The sequence below is a fragment of the Humulus lupulus genome, chromosome 3, assembly GCF_963169125.1.
Source record: "Humulus lupulus chromosome 3, drHumLupu1.1, whole genome shotgun sequence".
NCBI classification, from domain to species: domain Eukaryota; kingdom Viridiplantae; phylum Streptophyta; class Magnoliopsida; order Rosales; family Cannabaceae; genus Humulus; species Humulus lupulus.
Window position 1 is genome coordinate 283,284,448 of NC_084795.1, and position 20,178 is coordinate 283,304,625.

General features: G+C 31.0%; 2 protein-coding genes across 2 annotated transcripts; both read left to right on the forward strand.

The window, feature by feature from the left end:
* Positions 1-2,027: 2,027 nt before the first annotated feature.
* On the forward strand, positions 2,028-4,556 carry LOC133825845 (receptor-like protein 9DC3). Its single transcript, XM_062258739.1, has one exon. It carries the CDS (start codon positions 2,028-2,030, stop codon positions 4,554-4,556), a length of 2,529 nt encoding a protein of 842 aa, XP_062114723.1.
* Positions 4,557-14,451: 9,895 nt separating this feature from the next.
* On the forward strand, positions 14,452-19,653 carry LOC133824777 (NADH--cytochrome b5 reductase 1). The gene is made up of 9 exons (XM_062257752.1): positions 14,452-14,803; positions 15,603-15,744; positions 15,865-15,955; positions 16,076-16,153; positions 17,089-17,169; positions 17,282-17,371; positions 17,699-17,764; positions 19,183-19,269; positions 19,345-19,653. Exons 1-9 carry the CDS (start codon positions 14,695-14,697, stop codon positions 19,435-19,437), a joined length of 837 nt encoding a protein of 278 aa, XP_062113736.1. The 5' UTR covers positions 14,452-14,694; the 3' UTR covers positions 19,438-19,653.
* The last annotated feature ends 525 nt before the right edge of the window (positions 19,654-20,178 follow it).

The window sequence follows — 20,178 nt, forward strand, 5'->3', positions numbered from 1 at the left end:
ATTTTAAGTTTATTGGAATGTTCAAATATATTTATTAATAATAAAATAATTGTAAATTAGAATTAAAAAATAATTATTATAATATTTTATAAAAAACCAAATTAATAATACAAATATAATAAATATATTTATTTTAGGAAAAAATACTTTTAACTTCGGTTTTTAGTCACTTTTAACTTTGGTTAATATCTCTGCAAGATCCAAAGAATAACGAGTGAAAAAACTGAAGTTAAAGCTTATTTTTGTAGCTATGGCTTTATGGAAACTTTAAATTGCTCTCTCTAAAGGCTATGATCTTGTTACAATCTAAGAGAGAGGTTGAGTGAATATGTTGAGAGAGTAACTCTGTTTTGTATCAACGTTGTGTAGGTTTAGGGGTCCCAATATTATGATAATTTTATAATAATTATACATAAAATATATATATTTTTTACAAAAAAAAAAAAAAAAAGAGGCCTTTTGTACAGAAATGATGTTACCGAGTTAGTTTTTCTTACTGCGTTTTTGATCTTGTTGTGTTTGTCGCTTTGTTCTAAATCATATTTCTTTTGGGGGTGTTTGGTATAAAACAAAGTAAATGTGGGAATGTGAATCTAAAACTCTTATTAGGTTTGGTTTAAATTTTAAAAGATAAAATTAATAATTTGTGTGAGCCCCACATATATTTTGAGAGCAAAGTGAACTCTTTTGTACACAAAAATTTAATATTACACCTATCCTAAGTCCTACACCTTCTAATGCAACTCAACTACTTAAAACAAGCATCCCCTTGGTGTTTTCGTTATCCTATCTTCTTCCCTTCAGAATTTAGAGCCAAAATGGTGCTTGAAGAGCTTGGTATGAGCACAGGGCATGGGAGAAAGAATCATATTTAATCTTTTCTTTTGGTGTTTTCGTTAGCCTGTCTTCCCTTCTGAATTTAGAGCCAAAAGGTTGCTTGAAGAGCTTGGTATGAGCACATTGGTCGATTCCACACGGCATGGGAGAAAGAAACTATTGAAGCTACTTCGAAGGAGAAAGTAAGATATATATGACTAAGTCTAATATATTTGATCCAATTATTAGTTATTTATGACTAAGCTACATTCCATGATTATGGGCTTGACTAGACATTCCATGCACAATGTGGTTCATGGTGATAAAGACAAGACAAGGCAGCCCCTGTTGAGTGTAGTGATCACACATCAAGAGAAATTCCAATATGTGGGCTGGTCTTCGTGATTTTATTTGACTTAAGTTTTAATGATAGATTTTTTTGATAATAAATATTTTAGTTTTTGTACTTTTTTTCTTTATTCTGATTTTGTTTTATTATTTGTTTCCACTCTATATTTTGATTAATTATTTTTTGTATAGTATATTTTGTAGAATGGTTCAAATAAACTCTTAAACTTATTTTTTTTTTAAAAATAAAATTGAATATAAATATTTTTATTTTGAATTATTAATTTGATAAATTATTTATAATTTTAGTTAAAAAAAAATCACACATATATAGCTAAAAAGCTAGTTGCCTCCTTGGCATAACTTTCTTCAATTCATTTTCTTGTTTGGAAAATTTGAATGTGAATTTGTGGAAAATGTTTACATAACAAAGTTGAAAAATTGGAATCATTGAAAATATGTTTGAAAATTTACAATATGTGTGGACTTCATGATGTGATTTGACTTGAGCTTCAAAGTTGGATTTTTGGATATTAATTTCCAACGTGTGATTTTTTTTTAAAACTTTTTTTTAACTAATCATTCTTTAATTTTAAAACTAAATTAGTTGTAATACTCTAATGTAGGAGTATGAAAGATTATCAACTTTAAGGCAGATGACTTGACTTGACATATAACAATAGTTTTTCTTTTTTTAAAAAAAGAAATTGAGTGATAATTGGTGGTATTTTCTCCTTTCAAAAGCTTTTGTTCCTATATATAGCGTAGCTTAAGTATCAGTTCTTCACTCATCTGAAACTGTCAAACATATAAATTAACAATTACAGATATTATATTTACATATATATATGATGGGATCATCAATGCCTTGCTTCATTCTCTTTCTGAATTTACTATTGTGTTTCTCTTTCTCACAGCCATCTTGCCATGATGACGAAAGGACTTCTTTGTTGCAGTTTAAAGAAAGCTTCATTATCAGAAAGTCTGCTTTTCGTCTTAATACTTCTTCATATCCAAAGGTTTCCTCATGGACACACGAAGATGAGACAAGAAATTGCTGCTTGTGGGATGGTGTTGAGTGTGATGAGAAGACGGGCCATGTGATCGGACTTGATCTCAGCAGCAGCTTTCTCTATGGCACCATCGACTCAAACAGCACCCTCTTCAACTTGCTTCACCTCCAAAGGCTCAATCTTTCAGACAACCATTTCAATTACTCTCAAATACCCACTGCTGTCAAGCGGCTTTCTATGCTCACCAGTCTCTCGCTAGTTGACTCTGTCTTCTCTGGTCAAATTCCCTTAGAAGTTTCAGAACTTTCCAAATTGTCTGCTCTTTATTTGTGCAGTAATCTTGATCCATTTTCTGGAGAAAATCTATTGGAACTGAAGAATCCCAATTTGGAGAGCTTTATTTCAAACTTGACATGCCTTGAGGAGCTTTGTCTCAGTAATGTTTACATATCGTCGGCACTGCCTAAGTCGTTGGCGAATTTAACTTCTTTGACAAACCTATACTTGAAGGATTGCGAATTGAAAGGTGAATTTCCAGTCGATATTTTTCAACTGCCAAAATTACAAGATCTCAATGTGCGGTATAATCAAGATCTTAGTGGAAGATTGCCTACGGTACTTAACGAGAGAAGTTCTCTTAAAGCATTGAAGTTGTCACGCACTCTCTTTTCTGGTGAACTACCTTTTGAGAAACTTGCTTCTTTGAGTAGGTTGGATGTTAGAGGTTGCAAGTTTTCTGGAGCGATTCCAAATTCCATAGGTAAGCTGAAACAGCTCACTGTTCTAGACCTTTCTGAAAATAATTTTTCTGGACAAATCTCTTCTTATTTGTCAAACCTCACCCAACTCAACATTTTATCCCTTCAATTTAATCATTTTAGTGGCCCATTTCCTATGCCAATATTCTCGAAACTCGTGAACTTGGAATTTCTTTCCATAGGTTATAATAATTTGACAGGCATTGTAGAATTTGACATGTTCAAAGGCCTCAAAAACCTCATTATCCTTTCGTTATCGCATCTCAGACTCTCACTACCTCGTATAAATGAAACATTTCCACAATTGAGAGAACTAGACTTGGGGTATTGCAATTTAAGAAAGTTTCCTGAATTTCTTAGGCATCAAAAAAGAATGGAGTCATTAACTCTTGAAGGTAACCATATTGGTGGTGGAATACCAGAATGGTTGCTAAATATAAACAGAGAAACATTGACAATTTTATCTCTTTCTACAAACTCCCTAACAGGGGAACTTTCACCTACAACTTGCAAACTTAGTTCTCTTATCTTTCTTGAATTGTCCCATAATATGTTGGTTGGTAAACTTCCCAATTGTTTCGGTAGGTTTAGTAAGTCATTATCTTCATTAATTCTCACAAACAACTCTTTTTCTGGCAATATTCCAAAATTTACCGAGGGAAACCAACTTAAGCGTATTGATTTAAGTTATAATCTCTTTGAAGGGAAGTTATCGCAATCTCTTACAAATTGTAAGATGCTTGGACAGCTCAATGTCGAAAGCAATAATCTCAATGATGTGTTCCCTTATTGGTTAGGGACTCTTCCAGAGCTGATAATTCTAAACTTGCGAGCTAATCAATTCCATGGAGTTATAAGGGAGCCTCGAACAAAACTTCATTTCCCTAAGTTACGTATAATTGATATATCTTATAATAACTTCATTGGTAAATTGCCGCTCAAATACATCCAGAGTTGGAATGCCATGACTAGTACAAGTGTTGAAAACTTTGGTTATTTGACATCACTATCCATCAATTACTCAGCAAACTTTGAGTACATGGGTAAGCCAGTTTTTTATTTCCAAACTATACTATCAATAAAAGGCATGTATAGGCAGTTTGATGGGATCCAAAATATTATTGCAATCATAAACTTCTCCAACAATAAATTTAATGGAGAAATTCTTGAAGTCATTGGAAACCTAAAGGGATTGTATGCCCTTGATTTATCCAAAAACAGTCTCAGTGGTAGCATACCCTCTTCACTGGGAAAACTAGCCAAGCTTGAATCCTTAGACCTTTCTCAAAATGAGCTTTCGGGGAAAATCCCTTCTGAACTAGCCCAACTCTTTTTTCTTCAATACTTCAATGTTTCATACAACCACCTCTCAGGGTCTATACCACAGCAAAACCAATTAAGTACCTTTGAGAGTAGTTCCTTTGAGGGAAACATGGGATTATGTGGCATTCCATTGCCAAACTTGTGTGGAAACTCTGAAGCATTGAAACCACCACTAGTTGAAGATGAACAGCAAGAAGAGTCGAGTTATCTTTTTCAATTTGGTTGGCAAGTTGTGGTGATAGGATATGGATGTGGATTTTTAGCTGGATTATTCATAGCGAAAATTGTGATCCCTTGAAATGCATACTGGTTTATGTAAATGTTTGGAATAGTAAGTTAAAGCAAGAAGGAGACAAAAGTGGCAATGTTGAAAGTTGTGTTTTATAATAACATGTTTTGTAATAATCTTTGCTATCTATAAATAAAGATTTAAACTTTCAATAAAAGTTTGTTTTTCTTGCTTGAATATTTTATAAATATTATAAAATTTTTGTAGTTATAATGATGTAATCTTAAATTTTATATGTAATTTTTATATATGAGTGTTGTAATAAAATCTACGCAAGTGCACACAATCGTAAACAAGTAATAATAGTGAAAGTAAAGTTTGATCCCACAAAGACTGTAGCGTCCGCTTCCGTTAGTAAGGGGTATTTTTGTAATTTGGCAAATAGTCTTTTGAGCTTTTAGCCTTTTACCATGAACATATATGATTTTTGTTTTAGAGACATATTTGGTTCTCAGCTCGCCAATTTTCCGAATCTCCCAAATCCGATTGCACAATTGCGTTCATTCCCCTTCAATATGGGAACTACCAAGTCTCGTTCATTTCTGGACAATATTAAAGATATATACGAAAATGTCACTGCCGTGCAAACTAGGCATTAGCATGCACCTTCGCGTGCGCATCTGACGGAGCACCAACCTAGATTTGTAACATCCCCTCAAGGCCAGCATGTTACACCAATCATAATACTGTAATCTTTGGTAGAGAGAAATAGTTCACTAGAAATTTTGAACTTATATAGGCTTCACTTGATGCTGATACTCATATATAGCTCAAAAGTTGGTTGCTTTCTTGGCATAACTTTCTTCAATTTCTTTTCTTGTTTGGGAAATTGAATACATGATTTTCAGAATTTGTGGAAACCCTTTGCATAGAGTCAACAATAATATGTTAGAAAAATTCCAATATGTAGGGCTTCGTGATTTGATTTGACTTAAGATATAAAGATAATGTTGCAGGCACTAAACCATATTAATATATTTAATTGATGGAAGACTAAATTAGAAATATAAGAAGATTTAGTAGTGGATTAATTGTCTCCTTTTCATATGTTCAATCTCTTTCTCTATTTTCATTATTTTGTTGTTTTTTTTTATCTTATGTATTAAGTCTTATTTGGACGTTGGATTTTAGGAAAATTTTTATGAGGTAAAAAAATTTCGAAAATATTTTGCACAAATTTGAGTTGAGACTTTTTTTAATATTTTATTTTTTGTAGATATTTGTAATTGTTGTAAATTTTAAAAATTATACTACATTTAAGTTTTGATTTTTCTAGAAAAAGAATTCTTAATATTATGAATCTAATAGAAACATGTCCAGATCAATTTTTTAGTATTTTTTGGACGATTGTATTATCTTTACATGCTAAAGCATTATTTAATTATCAATTTTTTTCTTTCTTTCTTTTGCCATTTATACATGTAAGATGGGTCGTACGTATTAAAAGCAATTTTCTTAAATAGTTTTCCTAAAGTTATATATATATATATATATTTATATAGTTTCTTGTTCTCAAAGTCTTTGTTTAAAGTGAAAATTACATTTATAATTGATTTTATTTACAAATTTAACATAAAAAATTTAATTACAAAAATAACTTTTTTTATACTACATATAAAACATTTAATTCTCTCTCTTCTCCATAACTTAAAAAAAAATTATGGACACACTATTGATTATTTTGGCTTGTACCATTACGACCTACTCTTCAATATGATCATTTTGATATGTTGGAAGCATATATTTCTCGTCGTCACCGAAATCAAAAGTAACTACTTGGTTGCTTATAAGTACCAATTAGATACTGATTAGTTACTTGTTTACAAAATAAAACTTTATTTTAGTTAATTAATTCCAAGCTTATTTTCAAAATTTAGTTAATTGGTTTACGTTATGTATGAAAAATAACTTTTTAGGAGTAACTTCAAGTTTATGTTATGAAAAAATGACCAATTGATATCATTTTCTATTAAGCTATTCATGGTAACTTGGAATTATAAGAGTAACTTTTATACTATATGATGACTAATTAGTTTCTAAAATAGACTTGAATGTAACGTAAAATTATCTTAAATAATAAGATATGTAAATGACATGAGTGACTAAAAAAGTCTATTAAAAATTTTTATTTAAAAGTTACCGTGTAGTATACTAAGTTAATTTTTATTAATAAACTATATGAGAACTTAATATACTATATGACAACTCGTTAGTTTCTGAAATAAGCTTGAAGATTACCAAAATGTATCTTAAATAATAAGATACCATAATATAACCTAAAATAAATAATTTGTATATTAAAATGTTTACAAATAAGTTTTGGAAGTAACCAAAAAGTACTGAAATAATACGATCTAAAAATAAAGCTTTTAATACAAAAAAAGTGACCAATTGGTAACTAATCACTATTATAAGTAACCAAAATGTTACTTTTGAAAACCCAGAAAAACAGAAAATTCGGGAATATTTCAAATTTAGGTGTATTAATTTTGGAATTAGGTATATTTTAATGATGTGGCAAGACATTTTTATAAATAAAATTTTGTAGGTGATTTTTGTAATTATTTTATGTTATATGTATATAATTGTAAAGATCCATTCTTTAAATCTTGTTTTTAGTTTCATATTGAAAAAATATTTGACCAAAATTAAGCTCAGTGTATTATTTTGATTTATTTTGCAAAACACGGGGTCTGAAATATCATTTAACAAAACATAAGGCATAATCAAGTATTCAGACATAATACAGGGATCACACTGGTATTGTCATTATCCACAATCACTACAAAAAACTTAACTTTTAGTCCCAACTATTTAGTGACAACAAAAATAATCTATGACTAAATGTATTTTTTAGTCATAATTTGTGACAAATAATATCATTTAACCATTAATGGTTAACGAGAGTTACTATTTTATCTAAAAATGAATGGTGCTGTAATAACCTAGAATTTTTTTTACTTTTTTATTTATTTTATTTTAGTTTAGTTTTTATTTTATTTTATGCAAATTATTGTAAGTTATTTTATGTTTAAAGGTGGAAGAAAATATTAAAATAATAATTTGTGAATATTATTTTAATTGAAGAAATGTGAGTTGATCGTTTTAGACCATAGTTTGAGACATAGATATTAAATAAATATTAAGTGAAGAAATATTTATTTTACTAATTAGAGTTGAGTTTATATAATTTAGAAGAAACCTAATTCTAGAATATTATTTTGGTTCTCAAGAGATTTTGAAGAATTATTTTATTATTTCTAGCACATGATTTTATGTGCTTGGACACACATAAAATCATGAGACTATTTTACGCTATAGTATGTGATTTATTCACTAAGAGGCTATAAATAATCCAAGTGGCATTTTATGAGATTAAAGTCATGATTTTATGTTGGAAGGACTCACATAAAATCATAGACACATTATTAGTTAAGGTTGCATTATTTTGGTACCTAGACTATAGCTTATATTTATTTATTTTTTAAAATGGTCTTGGCAGTTTTAGAGGTTACAAGGGAGGGAATTAGAGTCATTTTCCCTCATTTTCTTCAAACCACATTTGAATCATTAGAAAGAACAACAAGAGTTCGAGAGATTGGAGAAGGAGAACACGTTGTGTTCTTATGGTGTGCGATCACTTCGGGTCCAAGAAGAAGAAGGCAAAGTGGGTTATTTCCTTTGGTTTTTCTATGAGATACAGATCTTAGACATGTCCTTAGAATCTTTTTATTGATTGTAGAAGAAAGCAAAGAAAGAGGAGAGAGTTTCACCCAAGTTTTGGAAACTTTGGTCAGAAATCCGAACTAGTGTAAGTGCCATCTTTGGCTTCATTTTTTCTCTTATTTTCGTACATGAAACTTATGTTGAACGGTTTGTATGTGTTCATAGTGTTGAGGACTATAAGAAAGGGAAGAAGAAACCACCAATAACCAGCCACAGAAAGAGGTACAAGCCCGTAGTTTTCCTTCGAAGTTTTTACGATTTCATTTCTTAAAAGTTGGGATGAGTTTCTGAGTTGTTTTACTTTGTTTGAATCAGCGTTTTAGGACTAGATGACATCTTTAAGGTGTCAGGAAGGGTCTAATATTATGGTAGATCTTAAGTTTCAGGGTGTCAAGGTGGTGGTTGTAGCCATGGCCGATGGTTATATTGAGAGTTTCTTCACCGCCGGCGTTAATAGAGGTTGTCGGCAGTGAAGTTGTTTAAGGCCATGGGCTGGGTGTTTTTCCACACCCCTAAGGGTTCGAGAGGTGTATTAGAAGTTTCCTTGGGGTTGGGTTCCAACTTTTGTGGGTTGGGGAGTCACGGCCGAAGCTTGGAAGACATTATTGACAGTATTGCTTCGATCAACCACCACCGGTGGTGGTGGTGGTGGTGGCCGGAGGTGAGGGTCATTCTTGAAGTGTGCTTGCCATTCTTGGCCGTGCACCGTAAGAAGCCATTGATGAAGGCTTTGTGCGTGTGAGCATGCATGCATGCATGGTTTTTTTTTTTTTTGTAACTAATGGTTACCAATTTGTAACCAAGGGGCCAAAAAGTGGTACTTGGTCTTGAAACTTTAGAAAGTTACTGCAAGGCTTGGGATTAGGTACTCTAATATCAAAATCTGATTATTGAGAATTAAGGATAAAAATTCTCTAGTTAATTATCCAAATTTAAAAATTTAGGAGCACAAGGCCCGAAAATTATTACTTTAATTTAGGTTCGGGATTTAATTCCAAATTATAGATTTGAAGATTTAGAACCTAAGAAATATTTTGAAGAATTTAGAAAATATTTTATGAAGTACAATTTTACCCTATTTAGCCTTAAGATCAAGAAGTGGGTTCGGGGCTCGGAAATCGATTCGAGCATCGGAAAATGGAATTTCTAAGTTAAGTTCGGGATTCTGAGAGGGGTATTATGGTCATTTTACCCCAAGGGCTCGGGTTTGTTTCGTGGTCGGGAATTTCAGTTTTGATTTTAAATTCCCTTACTTATATTTAAAATCTTAGTAAAGCATAAACTAAGATGTATCCCAATATGATTATATGATCTAAACACGATCGAAAATACTCACAGAGACATAATTGACGAAAGCTAAAGACAAGAGGTAAGGAAGTATACACCAAGAGTAACTTAGCTTGTTGTGATCTTAGTAAATTGTTGCATGTTTGTATGCTACCAATTAAATTCTAGTTGCTATATATGTTTGATTATATGGTTGGATGTGCATAATAGCACTCATCTGTCAGGTTTGAATGTACTTAGTTCAGTAAAGTTATCATGAATGAAAATGTGCAATATTTGTGATTATCAAAGGAAACCTTGTGAGGGTGGATCCCATATAGCCGTACAGTGGGGTTAGCCACCAAGTCAATAAAGTCATCGTGTTTTAGCGGAGTGTACCCCTTTGGTACTGGAGGTGAGTATTTTCTGGGCCGTGGAGGCCACACAAGGATCATGACCCCATAGATAACTCGATGACTCAATTATATGTTTTCAGAATGTTACACAATACTTTGACTTATATGAATATGCTAGATGTGTTGCTCAGTTTACAGTTTCTAGTTGTGCATTACTGTTATGCAAAGTTAGTTTTGGATAGTAGAATCATAAGTTGTAGCTAGCTTCCTTACTGAGCGTGATATCTCATCAATTACTCTGTGTGTGTAGGTAAGGGCAAAGCTTAAGGAGTAGTGCAATGAGCTGGAGGGGATTTTGTCTGAAGTATGCATACTGTGAAATAACCGATTTGTAGGGTTGTCAGGGTTCTCTTAAGTCTTCCGTTGAGTCCAATAATAGTATTATCAAGTTCATGTGTACTAGTTTTATTTAAAGAAGGCCCTATGGCCACAAACAATTTCTTAAGTTACGTTTAACTACGTTTTATTTTTTAAACTATGGGATCCCATCCAAATATTTCAAAGTATTCCAATGTAAATTTTTCTAAAGTTTATTTAGTTCTTAACGTTTGATTTTTACCGAAGTTGACCATAAGGGTCCAATTGACCCCGGATAGTCATAGTCGTATTTCGGTGGGTCTAGTTAAGAAAAGTCGGGTCGTTAGGTCGTTACAGGTGCTTTGTGCAATAGAAAGACGAAACTACTATAATGACCCCACTTGAAGCATTTATTGGGATGACTTGAATTTCTATGCATGAATTTGTTGCGTACTTATTTTTAACTTAAAACTCTTTTTGATTTTTTTGGGTAAAAAAAATAGAAAAAATAAATTAATTGGATTAAATATGAGCTATGAAAAAATAAAGGATGATAAATTTGATATTTTTAGTAGGGTTGTTTGGTATAATAGGAGGGAAATAAAAGTGTAATTTTTTTTACAATTTAAAATAATAATAATATTTAAAAATTTAATCATTTTAATTATTTAGAAGGAATTATCATTTTTTTTTGTCTACGGTCTGCCGTTTACTTATTAAAAATTTATAACTATTTCTTTTTATTGATATTTTTTTCTTCACCAAATAAAAATAAGCTAATCATAGATAATATCATTCCACACCTATAGTTAAGAGAAATAAAAACAAAGAATAGAAATGAATTAGAATGAAATAAAATTTTATATAAGTAAAAAAAATTAATAATTATTTTTTATTTATGCATTGGAGTGATTTTTCCACAAACTTGTAAATGAAATAGTTAATCCATCAAAATGATTTTTTTATTCCTATCCATTCCTTTGTCCCCCAACGAATCTCGACCTAATTCATCCCTTCAATCCAACATACCAAACAAATTTTTAATCTTCCCATTAAGAAATTGTGAAATTTTAAACTAGTAGCAATTAATTACTTAAGATTTTTTTTAGTTGTTTTATGAGTATTAATTACCATTACTTTTTCTTGCATTAAAAAAAAAAGTAAGAAACAAATTAAGGATTTATACTTTTTTAAACCATGTATTTTGTCTAATTACTTGTTTAGATCCTATGTTTTGACAAATAATTTTTTGGACCTTGTGTTTTGTAAAATAATTCAAATAAAACCCTAAACTCGATTTTGGTCAAAGTTTTCTAATTGAAAATTACAAATAATTCACCAAACTATCAATTTAAAACAAAAACAAAATTATTTTGCCTAACAACTGTGTTGTTATTTTCAATTTTTTCTTCATCAAAATTGGGTTTATGAGTCTATTTGAATCATTTTACAAAATACAGGGTCTAAAAAAAAATTTATTAAAACACAAGGTCCAAACAAATAGTAAGATAAAACACAATATCAAAAAACTTATAAACCCATAAATTAAACTACTTACCAAAGAATGAGAGACATCAATGCACAAACTAGGAGCTGAAAGCATGAAAGTGTAAAACCAGGTGCTGACACAAATTAAAACTATGTCTCACTCAAATATTAGATAATTAAATAGATGGGTATTTATTGTATTTTTTTTAATAATTAATTTCTTCAATTGAATTAGCAACCTCTTAATTTTAATTAATAAAATTTTAACAATTATAATATTTTCTTAAGAGGATATATACTAATTGATAGAAAGCTCCAACAATATATTGCACCTATGTGATGAATTCAAAGGGCAAATTATAAATTTAACACTATAATTCATTCTTCAATTTATAAATTTAAAAACTTAATAAAAAAATTCAAGTATTATTTTGCTAATCTCAATAGTTTCTTAGAATGATTATGCTAACCATGTTGTCATCCAGTTTCTTGATTTTTTTTTTTTGTGCATTAGTATTTTCTTGTTCTAATATTATTTATTTGCAAATATACCCATCATGCAAATTATCTCATTTTACCTAATAGTCCTCTCTTTCTAAGTTACTTTATTATCACTTAAAAATGTAAAATCCCAGTTTTGAGGGATTTGTTTCTATTTTTAGTTTATTGGCATTTTTGGTTTTAGTCAAAATTATTATTGTATTTATTGATTAAATCCTGTTTATTGTGTAATATTCTCTGTTGTAAATGTCTCTTTCCGTTTATAGAATAAATCTGGAATTATCTTGGAAATATTCTTGTCATTTATTCTTTTTGTCTCGGTTAGGAAAGTCTGGGTATCTTTTGTTCCAGCAGAATCCGGTTCTGTCGAAACAGGTGGATATTTACCTTATTTAGAATTATCTTGTGCATCAAGTAATCAATGGTGAATATTCTTTATTTATGCTTTTGTTTCTCTATAAAAGCTTCTGACCTAGACGATTAGGTTATCACTTCAGAGATTGATTTCATATTTTGTTGAAGTGCCGTTTTCATGTGCAAAGAGCTTTTGTTCTAGAGCTCTTTGTGTTTTGTTTTCTGTTTTTCTTGCATATGTTTTGTTAACTGTTTTGCAGGTAAAACTCTCAAGGACACCTTGTTTAAGAGCTTCGGGAGAAGCTTGTAGTGTGAGTCACTCTTCGGGATGATTAGTGCACGGACCAGAAGTTGAAGGGAGTTCAAGTTTCTGAGTCATTTGGAAGTGTTATTAGGAAGTGTCATATTGCTGGGATTGCGACAATTTAAAGAGGGAGTCTTTAAGATTGTATAAGTCAATTGGTGATTGTAATTTGAATAATTCTTATCTAATAAACTTCATTCTCTGGGCGTGGCCTCGTGGATTAGTAACAACCTGCAAAGGTTGTTGATACCACGTAAAAATTCGTGTGTCCTTTATTTTTACGTTTCTGATTAAGTAATTCTGTTTACACATATCATACTTCTGTTTAAGCATTTCCACAATCTGTTAAAACGTGTTTTTACATACATCCTTGGATTAATTATTTGAATTAACCAATTAATTTAATCCACATAAGTGAATTTCAAAAAAAAATTCAGCTTAAATAGTTTATTTATTTATTTACATTTTTTTTAAAGAAAAGGACAATAATTATGTATTAAGTTAAATCATTTGCTTCAATTTCTTGAAAGAAAAGCAAAGATCTATCATTGCAATTTTCTAAGAAGAGAAATTACATCTTCAACAAACAAATAAGTATACAAAAGGATCTTAATTTTTTTTTTCAATTAATTTTTCAAATCAACCTCAAAGGGAAGAAAACAATAAATTAAATTTATTAATTTAGTAATAGTAATATAAATTAGATTGTAAGAGCCATGACTTATACATATGTAGGGACAATTAACAAAAATAACAAAACTAAACCAATTTTTTTTAATAATCATATTATATTATTGTAAATTATTCTTATGATTTTATATAATAATAAATGTCATTTTATATTTTGCATTCTTAAAAATATTATTTCAAAAACTAGAAATACAATATAAAACAATTAAAAAAATCTTATGAAATTCTGAAAATTACTATGTATCCATTTTTTGAATTTTTAGTTGAAGAATATCTTTAATTTAATTTTTTTGACAAAGTACCTACCTTTTAGTTCAACATTATTATGATGTCCTGAATTTGATTATTATTATTTTTTTATTGGGTTTATATATTTTTGGATTTTGTATTTTTTTTAATTATTTATTTGGATCCTATATTTTAAAAAAATTATTTTTAAATTTTATATTTTGTAAAATAGTTCAAAAAGACCTATAAACTCAATTTTAATAAAAAAAAATTGAATATAACAACATTATTTTTAAATATAATGATTTTATTTTTGTTATGAATTGTTAGTTTGGTGAATTATTTGTGATTTCAGTTGAGAAAACTTTGACCAAAATCGAATTTAGGGTTCTATTTGAATAATTTTACAAACTATATAATATAAAAAATAATTTATCAAAACACATAGTCCAAACAGTTAATGAGACAAAACACATTTATGAACCATTTTTTATTTCATTATTATTGGTTAAGTTTCAAATTAAATTTATTTTACTTGTTTTTATAAAAATTAAACAAAAGTTTAGGGATATATATGTAATTTTGAAAAGTTTCTCGATTGGTTGAAGTTGGAGCACGCGCTGAGTAGGTAGACCAGATCCCCTTCTTTGTTCCGTTCTGTTCAATGGCTTTTTGACATTTTTGGTACTCTCAACGTCCGTCACCTAACCCATTTTCACTGTGCTGTGCTAGCAAGCCAGTGGAGAAACCGAGGGAAATCCACTATTACCGTAATCCCACCTATAAGTCTTCAAAAAAAACCAAACAAATTTGCCCATTTTGCTATTTTCTCCATTACCCATTTCTTGGCTCAGCTTAAAGATTTGGTTTTGATTCAATGGAGTTTTTACAGACAGTGGATTCCCAGCTCCTTGTGGGTGCAGCTGTAGCGGTTCTTGCTATTGGGGTTGGTGCTGTTTTCCTCTTTTCTTCCAGGAAACCCAAAGGTTCACTCCAATCTCCATTATTGACTTTCATTAAGATTAGTTTCTCTTCGGTTTTGCTAATTTTTGCTTCTGGGTATTTGACATCTTTTAGAGGTTGTCTTTTTGTGGTATTTTAATTGGGTTTTTTATGGTATGGCTGTGTAGTTGTTGTTCTAGAGATTTATTCTGGTAAAGGTTCGTGCTTGATGAAGAATTATCTTAAATGAAGCTCCTTTTGGGTTTCCATTGCTCTGATTAGTCTGTTGAAAAGAAAAATAAGTTCTCTTTAAAATTGTATTTTTCAAGTTGAGATATAACAGGTTGGTGGGTTTGCATTGTAACTCAATATTATTTTACATTTTCTTTGTTTTTCTTTCATTGGATGACACATGCATTTGGTTCTAGGATGAAAATTAGGTATGTTGGCAATTTAAAGCTAAGATATTTGAAATTCATTCAATTGCAAACTCTGTCCTAACTATGCTAGCTTAAATGGTCATACATGTGGTTTGTGGTTTGACATAACAGTTGCTATAGTTTTCTGTCCCCAGATATTAAAAGAAAAAACAAAAAACAACTAGCTTAATGCTTGCTTTTTCCTTGTTCTTGTATAGCTTAGCTCATAAATATTATAGTGTCTCTATTAAACCAATGTGAATTGGAATATTAGTTTCTTTCTCATTTAGAAATTTGGTTCAAAGTTCGACCTTATCTGCTTTCTTCAAGATGCCCCTGCTTGGATAAGACTTTTGTTTCTCTCTGTTGATATTTATGAATGTGCAGTCTCTGTAAATGGTCTTACCTCGTATTGTGTTATTAGGCTGCCTGGATCCTGAGAATTTCAGGGACTTTAAACTCGTCAAGCGCACTCAACTCAGCCATAATGTTGCAAAGTTCACATTTGAACTCCCTACACCTACTTCAATTTTGGGACTTCCAATTGGACAACATATAAGCTGCAGGTTATTTTGAGTTATGGTTTCTATTGTTACGGTTTTTGGATTGTTGAAGCTGTTCAGTCCACGATATTATTTTCTGAACATCAATGTCTTGCACTAGTTATAAGCTGTTTTAATGAATAGGGGCAAGGATGGTCAGGGTGAAGAAGTTATCAAACCTTATACTCCTACTACATTGGATTCCGATGTTGGATACTTTGAACTAGTTATAAAGGTATTAAATTCTGCGATGGTTTATAAACACATATGGATGGACTTGACAAAAAATTCATTGTGATTTTTGTGTAGTTATTTGGAACTGTAATGATGTATATTGCCTTTTTAATGTGTTAAGATGTATCCACAAGGAAGGATGTCACACCATTTTCGCGAGATGCGTGTTGGAGATAAACTTGCCGTAAGGGGACCCAAGGTACTAAATACATGTCATCTTGTTTAGAAAGTCTCTTTCTGATACATAACTTGTTATTTATATCCAAACAATCAATGTTTCTTCCATGCTTGTCACTAACTCCATGTATTTTCGGTACCATCTGTTTCGATGCTATGATAATTGGCATTTAGATTTTTGTGACTTTTGTTGTCAAGATTTCTTCAAATGCTGTGGTAGGTGATAGGAACCACTAGACTAATGCAGGAGAAGATGATGAAAGCTCTCTGGTGTTATTAAAGATACACCAAGAACATTACAATAAGAAATGGGCCAGTATTCAAGAGACAGCCAACTCTCCCAAAGAGCACATACTTCACTCAATACAAATTCTCCATGCCCCACTCATTCTGCCATATTCTCTAACTTACTCTATGATCCAATCCAAGACACTTCCCACTTATAATAATCTACTTATCTACCCAAATTACCCCTACTATCTAGTTGAGCAATTACCAACCCAGGGTCTATTAGTAGGGTGTCTAGATAGTAGTGTACCAATAAGATAAATATATTAATGTCCTAGACTTCGAATAGATAATGCTATCAAAATTCTAAAAGTATTAAAATACTTACAATAAGAGTGGATGTGGATGCTTTTCTATTTTTAAGTATGGTACTTTACAATATTTTGATAGATTATCAATCATTAATAAAAAAATGAATTTAAATCCTTTTTTCCCATTATTACTTAAGACATATCATTCGTAAGTGTACCTAATACATAGGAACATGTACATAATATATAATTTTCTCTGTGGATTGATTGCCTGTGAACCAACCTGTTACCTTAAATTTGATCAACTGACACATTCAAAGCCTTTTCCATTTCGTACACCGCTTGGTTTTAGTTCCAGAAATGAAATTTATATTTAAAGTTGGCTTTCGAATCATTGAATGTTACTTTCTGCTAACAGGGTCGTTTCAAATATTTACCTGGGCAAGTTAGAGCATTTGGAATGCTTGCTGGAGGCTCTGGCATTACCCCAATGTTTCAGGTATGTTACCTCAGAAATGTAATTTTATGTACAATCATATGCTTGTGTGTGTGCTTTACGATATTTGCTTCTTCAATTGTCCATTCATCGTTTTCTGCTCTTACTTCTTCAGGTTGCTAGAGCAATCCTAGAAAATCCAAAGGACAAAACAGAGATTCATCTTATTTATGCCAATGTAACTTACGAGGATATTCTTTTAAAGGTAATTCCAACACTTTATTCAACAACCTCCAAAACATATGTATTCTTTGTATCTCAGATCATTTTATGAAGTGTGAGCTTTTTAGTAATGGAATAAGTTTGGAATCTGGATAATTGTTTTTATTTTATTGATTTAAGGCATGCTCTTTACAACTTTAATTTTAACTTAAATACTCTGTCTAGCTATGTGGCATGGCTTTCGAACCTCTAGTTTAAGCACAGTATGAGAGTTAACAGGGAATTGATGTGTATGTCAACAGCATTCTATTTGATATAAACATTTATAATGATGCTGCCTATCAAATTATCCCTTTTCGGAATTGCGCAGGAAGAGTTGGATGGTCTAGCAACTAACTACCCCGAACAGTTTAAAGTCTACTATGTATTGAATCAGGTAATTACCTTTCTTTCTGGAGCAATGACTGGATTAACATGTTTTGGGTCTTTTTGTTGGATTTCTGTTCACAGGTTAACATGCTATGATCATTGTTGAGTAGCTTTAAAGAAAATAATTTGCCTTTCCTGTTTTTCTCACCTATTCCCAGTAGGCAGACTCATTCGGATGCGACAGGTTGAGAAGTTTAGAGACAGAACACCTTAAAAATTGAAATACCATGAAATTTATGTTCTTTTGAGAGTTTTTAATAAGTTGAGAATGCCACCTAACCAATTTCAAATTGGCAAAACTGAACAAATGACCATCTTAGTTAAAAGCTAGGAGTAAAACTAAAGACAAACTAAGTTTGGGCAAAGGTCCCTTTCTTTGACTAGACCGATACTGTCCGTTGTGGAAGTTGTCTCAAATCTTTTTTCAAATAAGTTTTCAAACCAAGGAAGCGGCTTTATTTGCTCTCATGGTAACAAATTTTTATGGATTATTCAGTAACCTGACATTTCTTGAATTTAATCTTACTTTCATTCCAGGGTAGTGTCTGTCATAATTAATTTTCAAGTTCAACAACTTTTCATAGAGCTCTCTCTCTCACTCTCCAAAAAACAATAAATTGCTCAGTCAATGTTTAGTTATGTTTCTTCTGTGTTTTGACTTTGTCCGTGAAAAACAAATTGAATATAACAACACAGTTTAAAATATTATTTGTGATTTATAGTTTTGTTTTTCTTGTAAATTATTATTAATTTTAGTTAAAAAAAAATCATATATATATATATATAGCTGAAAAGCCAGTTACTTTCTTGACATAACCTTCTTCAATTTCTGTTCTTGTTTGGAAAAATTGAATGTGGGGTTTTCATGAATTTGTGGAGGCTGTTTACATAACAAAGTTGAGAAATTGGAATCATTAATAATATGTTTGAAAATTTCCAATATGTGGGCGTCATGATGTGATTTGGCTTAAGCTTCAAAGTTGGACTTTTGGATATTAAACCATTAAATATTATTAATTTGATGGAAGACTAAATTAAAAATATAAGAAGATCTAGCAATGGATACGCTTATATATAATATTTGGATTTGATGGACAAAATTATAGATATATATATATATCTATTCTTTATAATAAAAATAAAAAGTGGGTAGATAATAGAAAATTTTTGGTTTTAACCGATTTTTATTTTTTTTTCGTTATTTTTAACATAATATTCTTATATTTAACGTTAAATTGTAATCATTTATTAAACTTAAATAATAATAAATAAGTAAACAAATTAAATTAAAATAAATTGCTTAGTCAATGTTTAGTTATGTTTCTTCTGTTTTCTGACTTTGTCCATGGTAGACACTGACTATGATATTATTTTTATTGACCTTGAATTGCACCGAATTCTAATCTAGTATTATATGTTGCTCAGCCTCCGGAGGTATGGGATGGAGGTGTTGGCTTTGTCACAAAGGAAATGATTCAAGACCACTGTCCGGCTGCAGCACCTGATGTCAAGGTATGAGTGCCCAGATAACTGTAATGAAATGGCTACATTTTGTCTTGTTTCTGACCTTGGTCTTGGAATATGCAGATTCTGAGGTGTGGTCCACCACCAATGAACAAGGCTATGGAGGGTCACCTCAATGATATTGGATACGAACGCGAGATGCAGTTCCAATTCTAATCATTTCTCATGAACTTCACGATAAGACGGTCTGGAGTCAGGTTTCTTTTTATCTCATGTCGAGCGAGGAACTATTCTTCTTTCTTTGTTAATTTCATCTCAAACTAGAGCGGTTAGATGCTGGAGACCACTTAATCAATTTTCATTGGTATAAAACTCGAATGGTGTTATTGTATGGGAACTTGAAAAGTTTTACATGCAGCTTTTTCTGTCTTCTGGTTGGACTACTATTTTATCATATTTGCCTAATTAGAGCATAGTTTATTGAAACATTGTAATTATGGGTACTTTAAAAAGGTATTAGGTTTGAACCCCAAGGGTTGGCCTATTGGTAAAGTGCGAAGACCGGGGCTGCTAGGGCAGACTACCGATTGAGTCACTAGGGCCCCGCAGGATTAGTTGAGGTGCACACAAGCTGGTCTTGACACTTGCGGTTAAAGATTTAGATGTTTGAATAAATTACAAAAATTAAGATGTTATTCACAAATGTTTGTGTTGGTTTGGTGAAATTTAGAACTTCCTTCATAGATTCTCTTTTATTTTTCCAAAATTGCTTACTCAAACACTTTTGTGTATTTAGACTCAAATACTTTGTCATTGACCAAAGTTGATGGTCAACATGTTGAGCTCTTCAATCATAATGAGTCATTGATCATAAATGAACCCATAGGCACCTCATCGGTTTTGTAAGGCTATGGAGAAATTTTTATAGTCCACCCAAATCAAATTGAAAAAATCGTC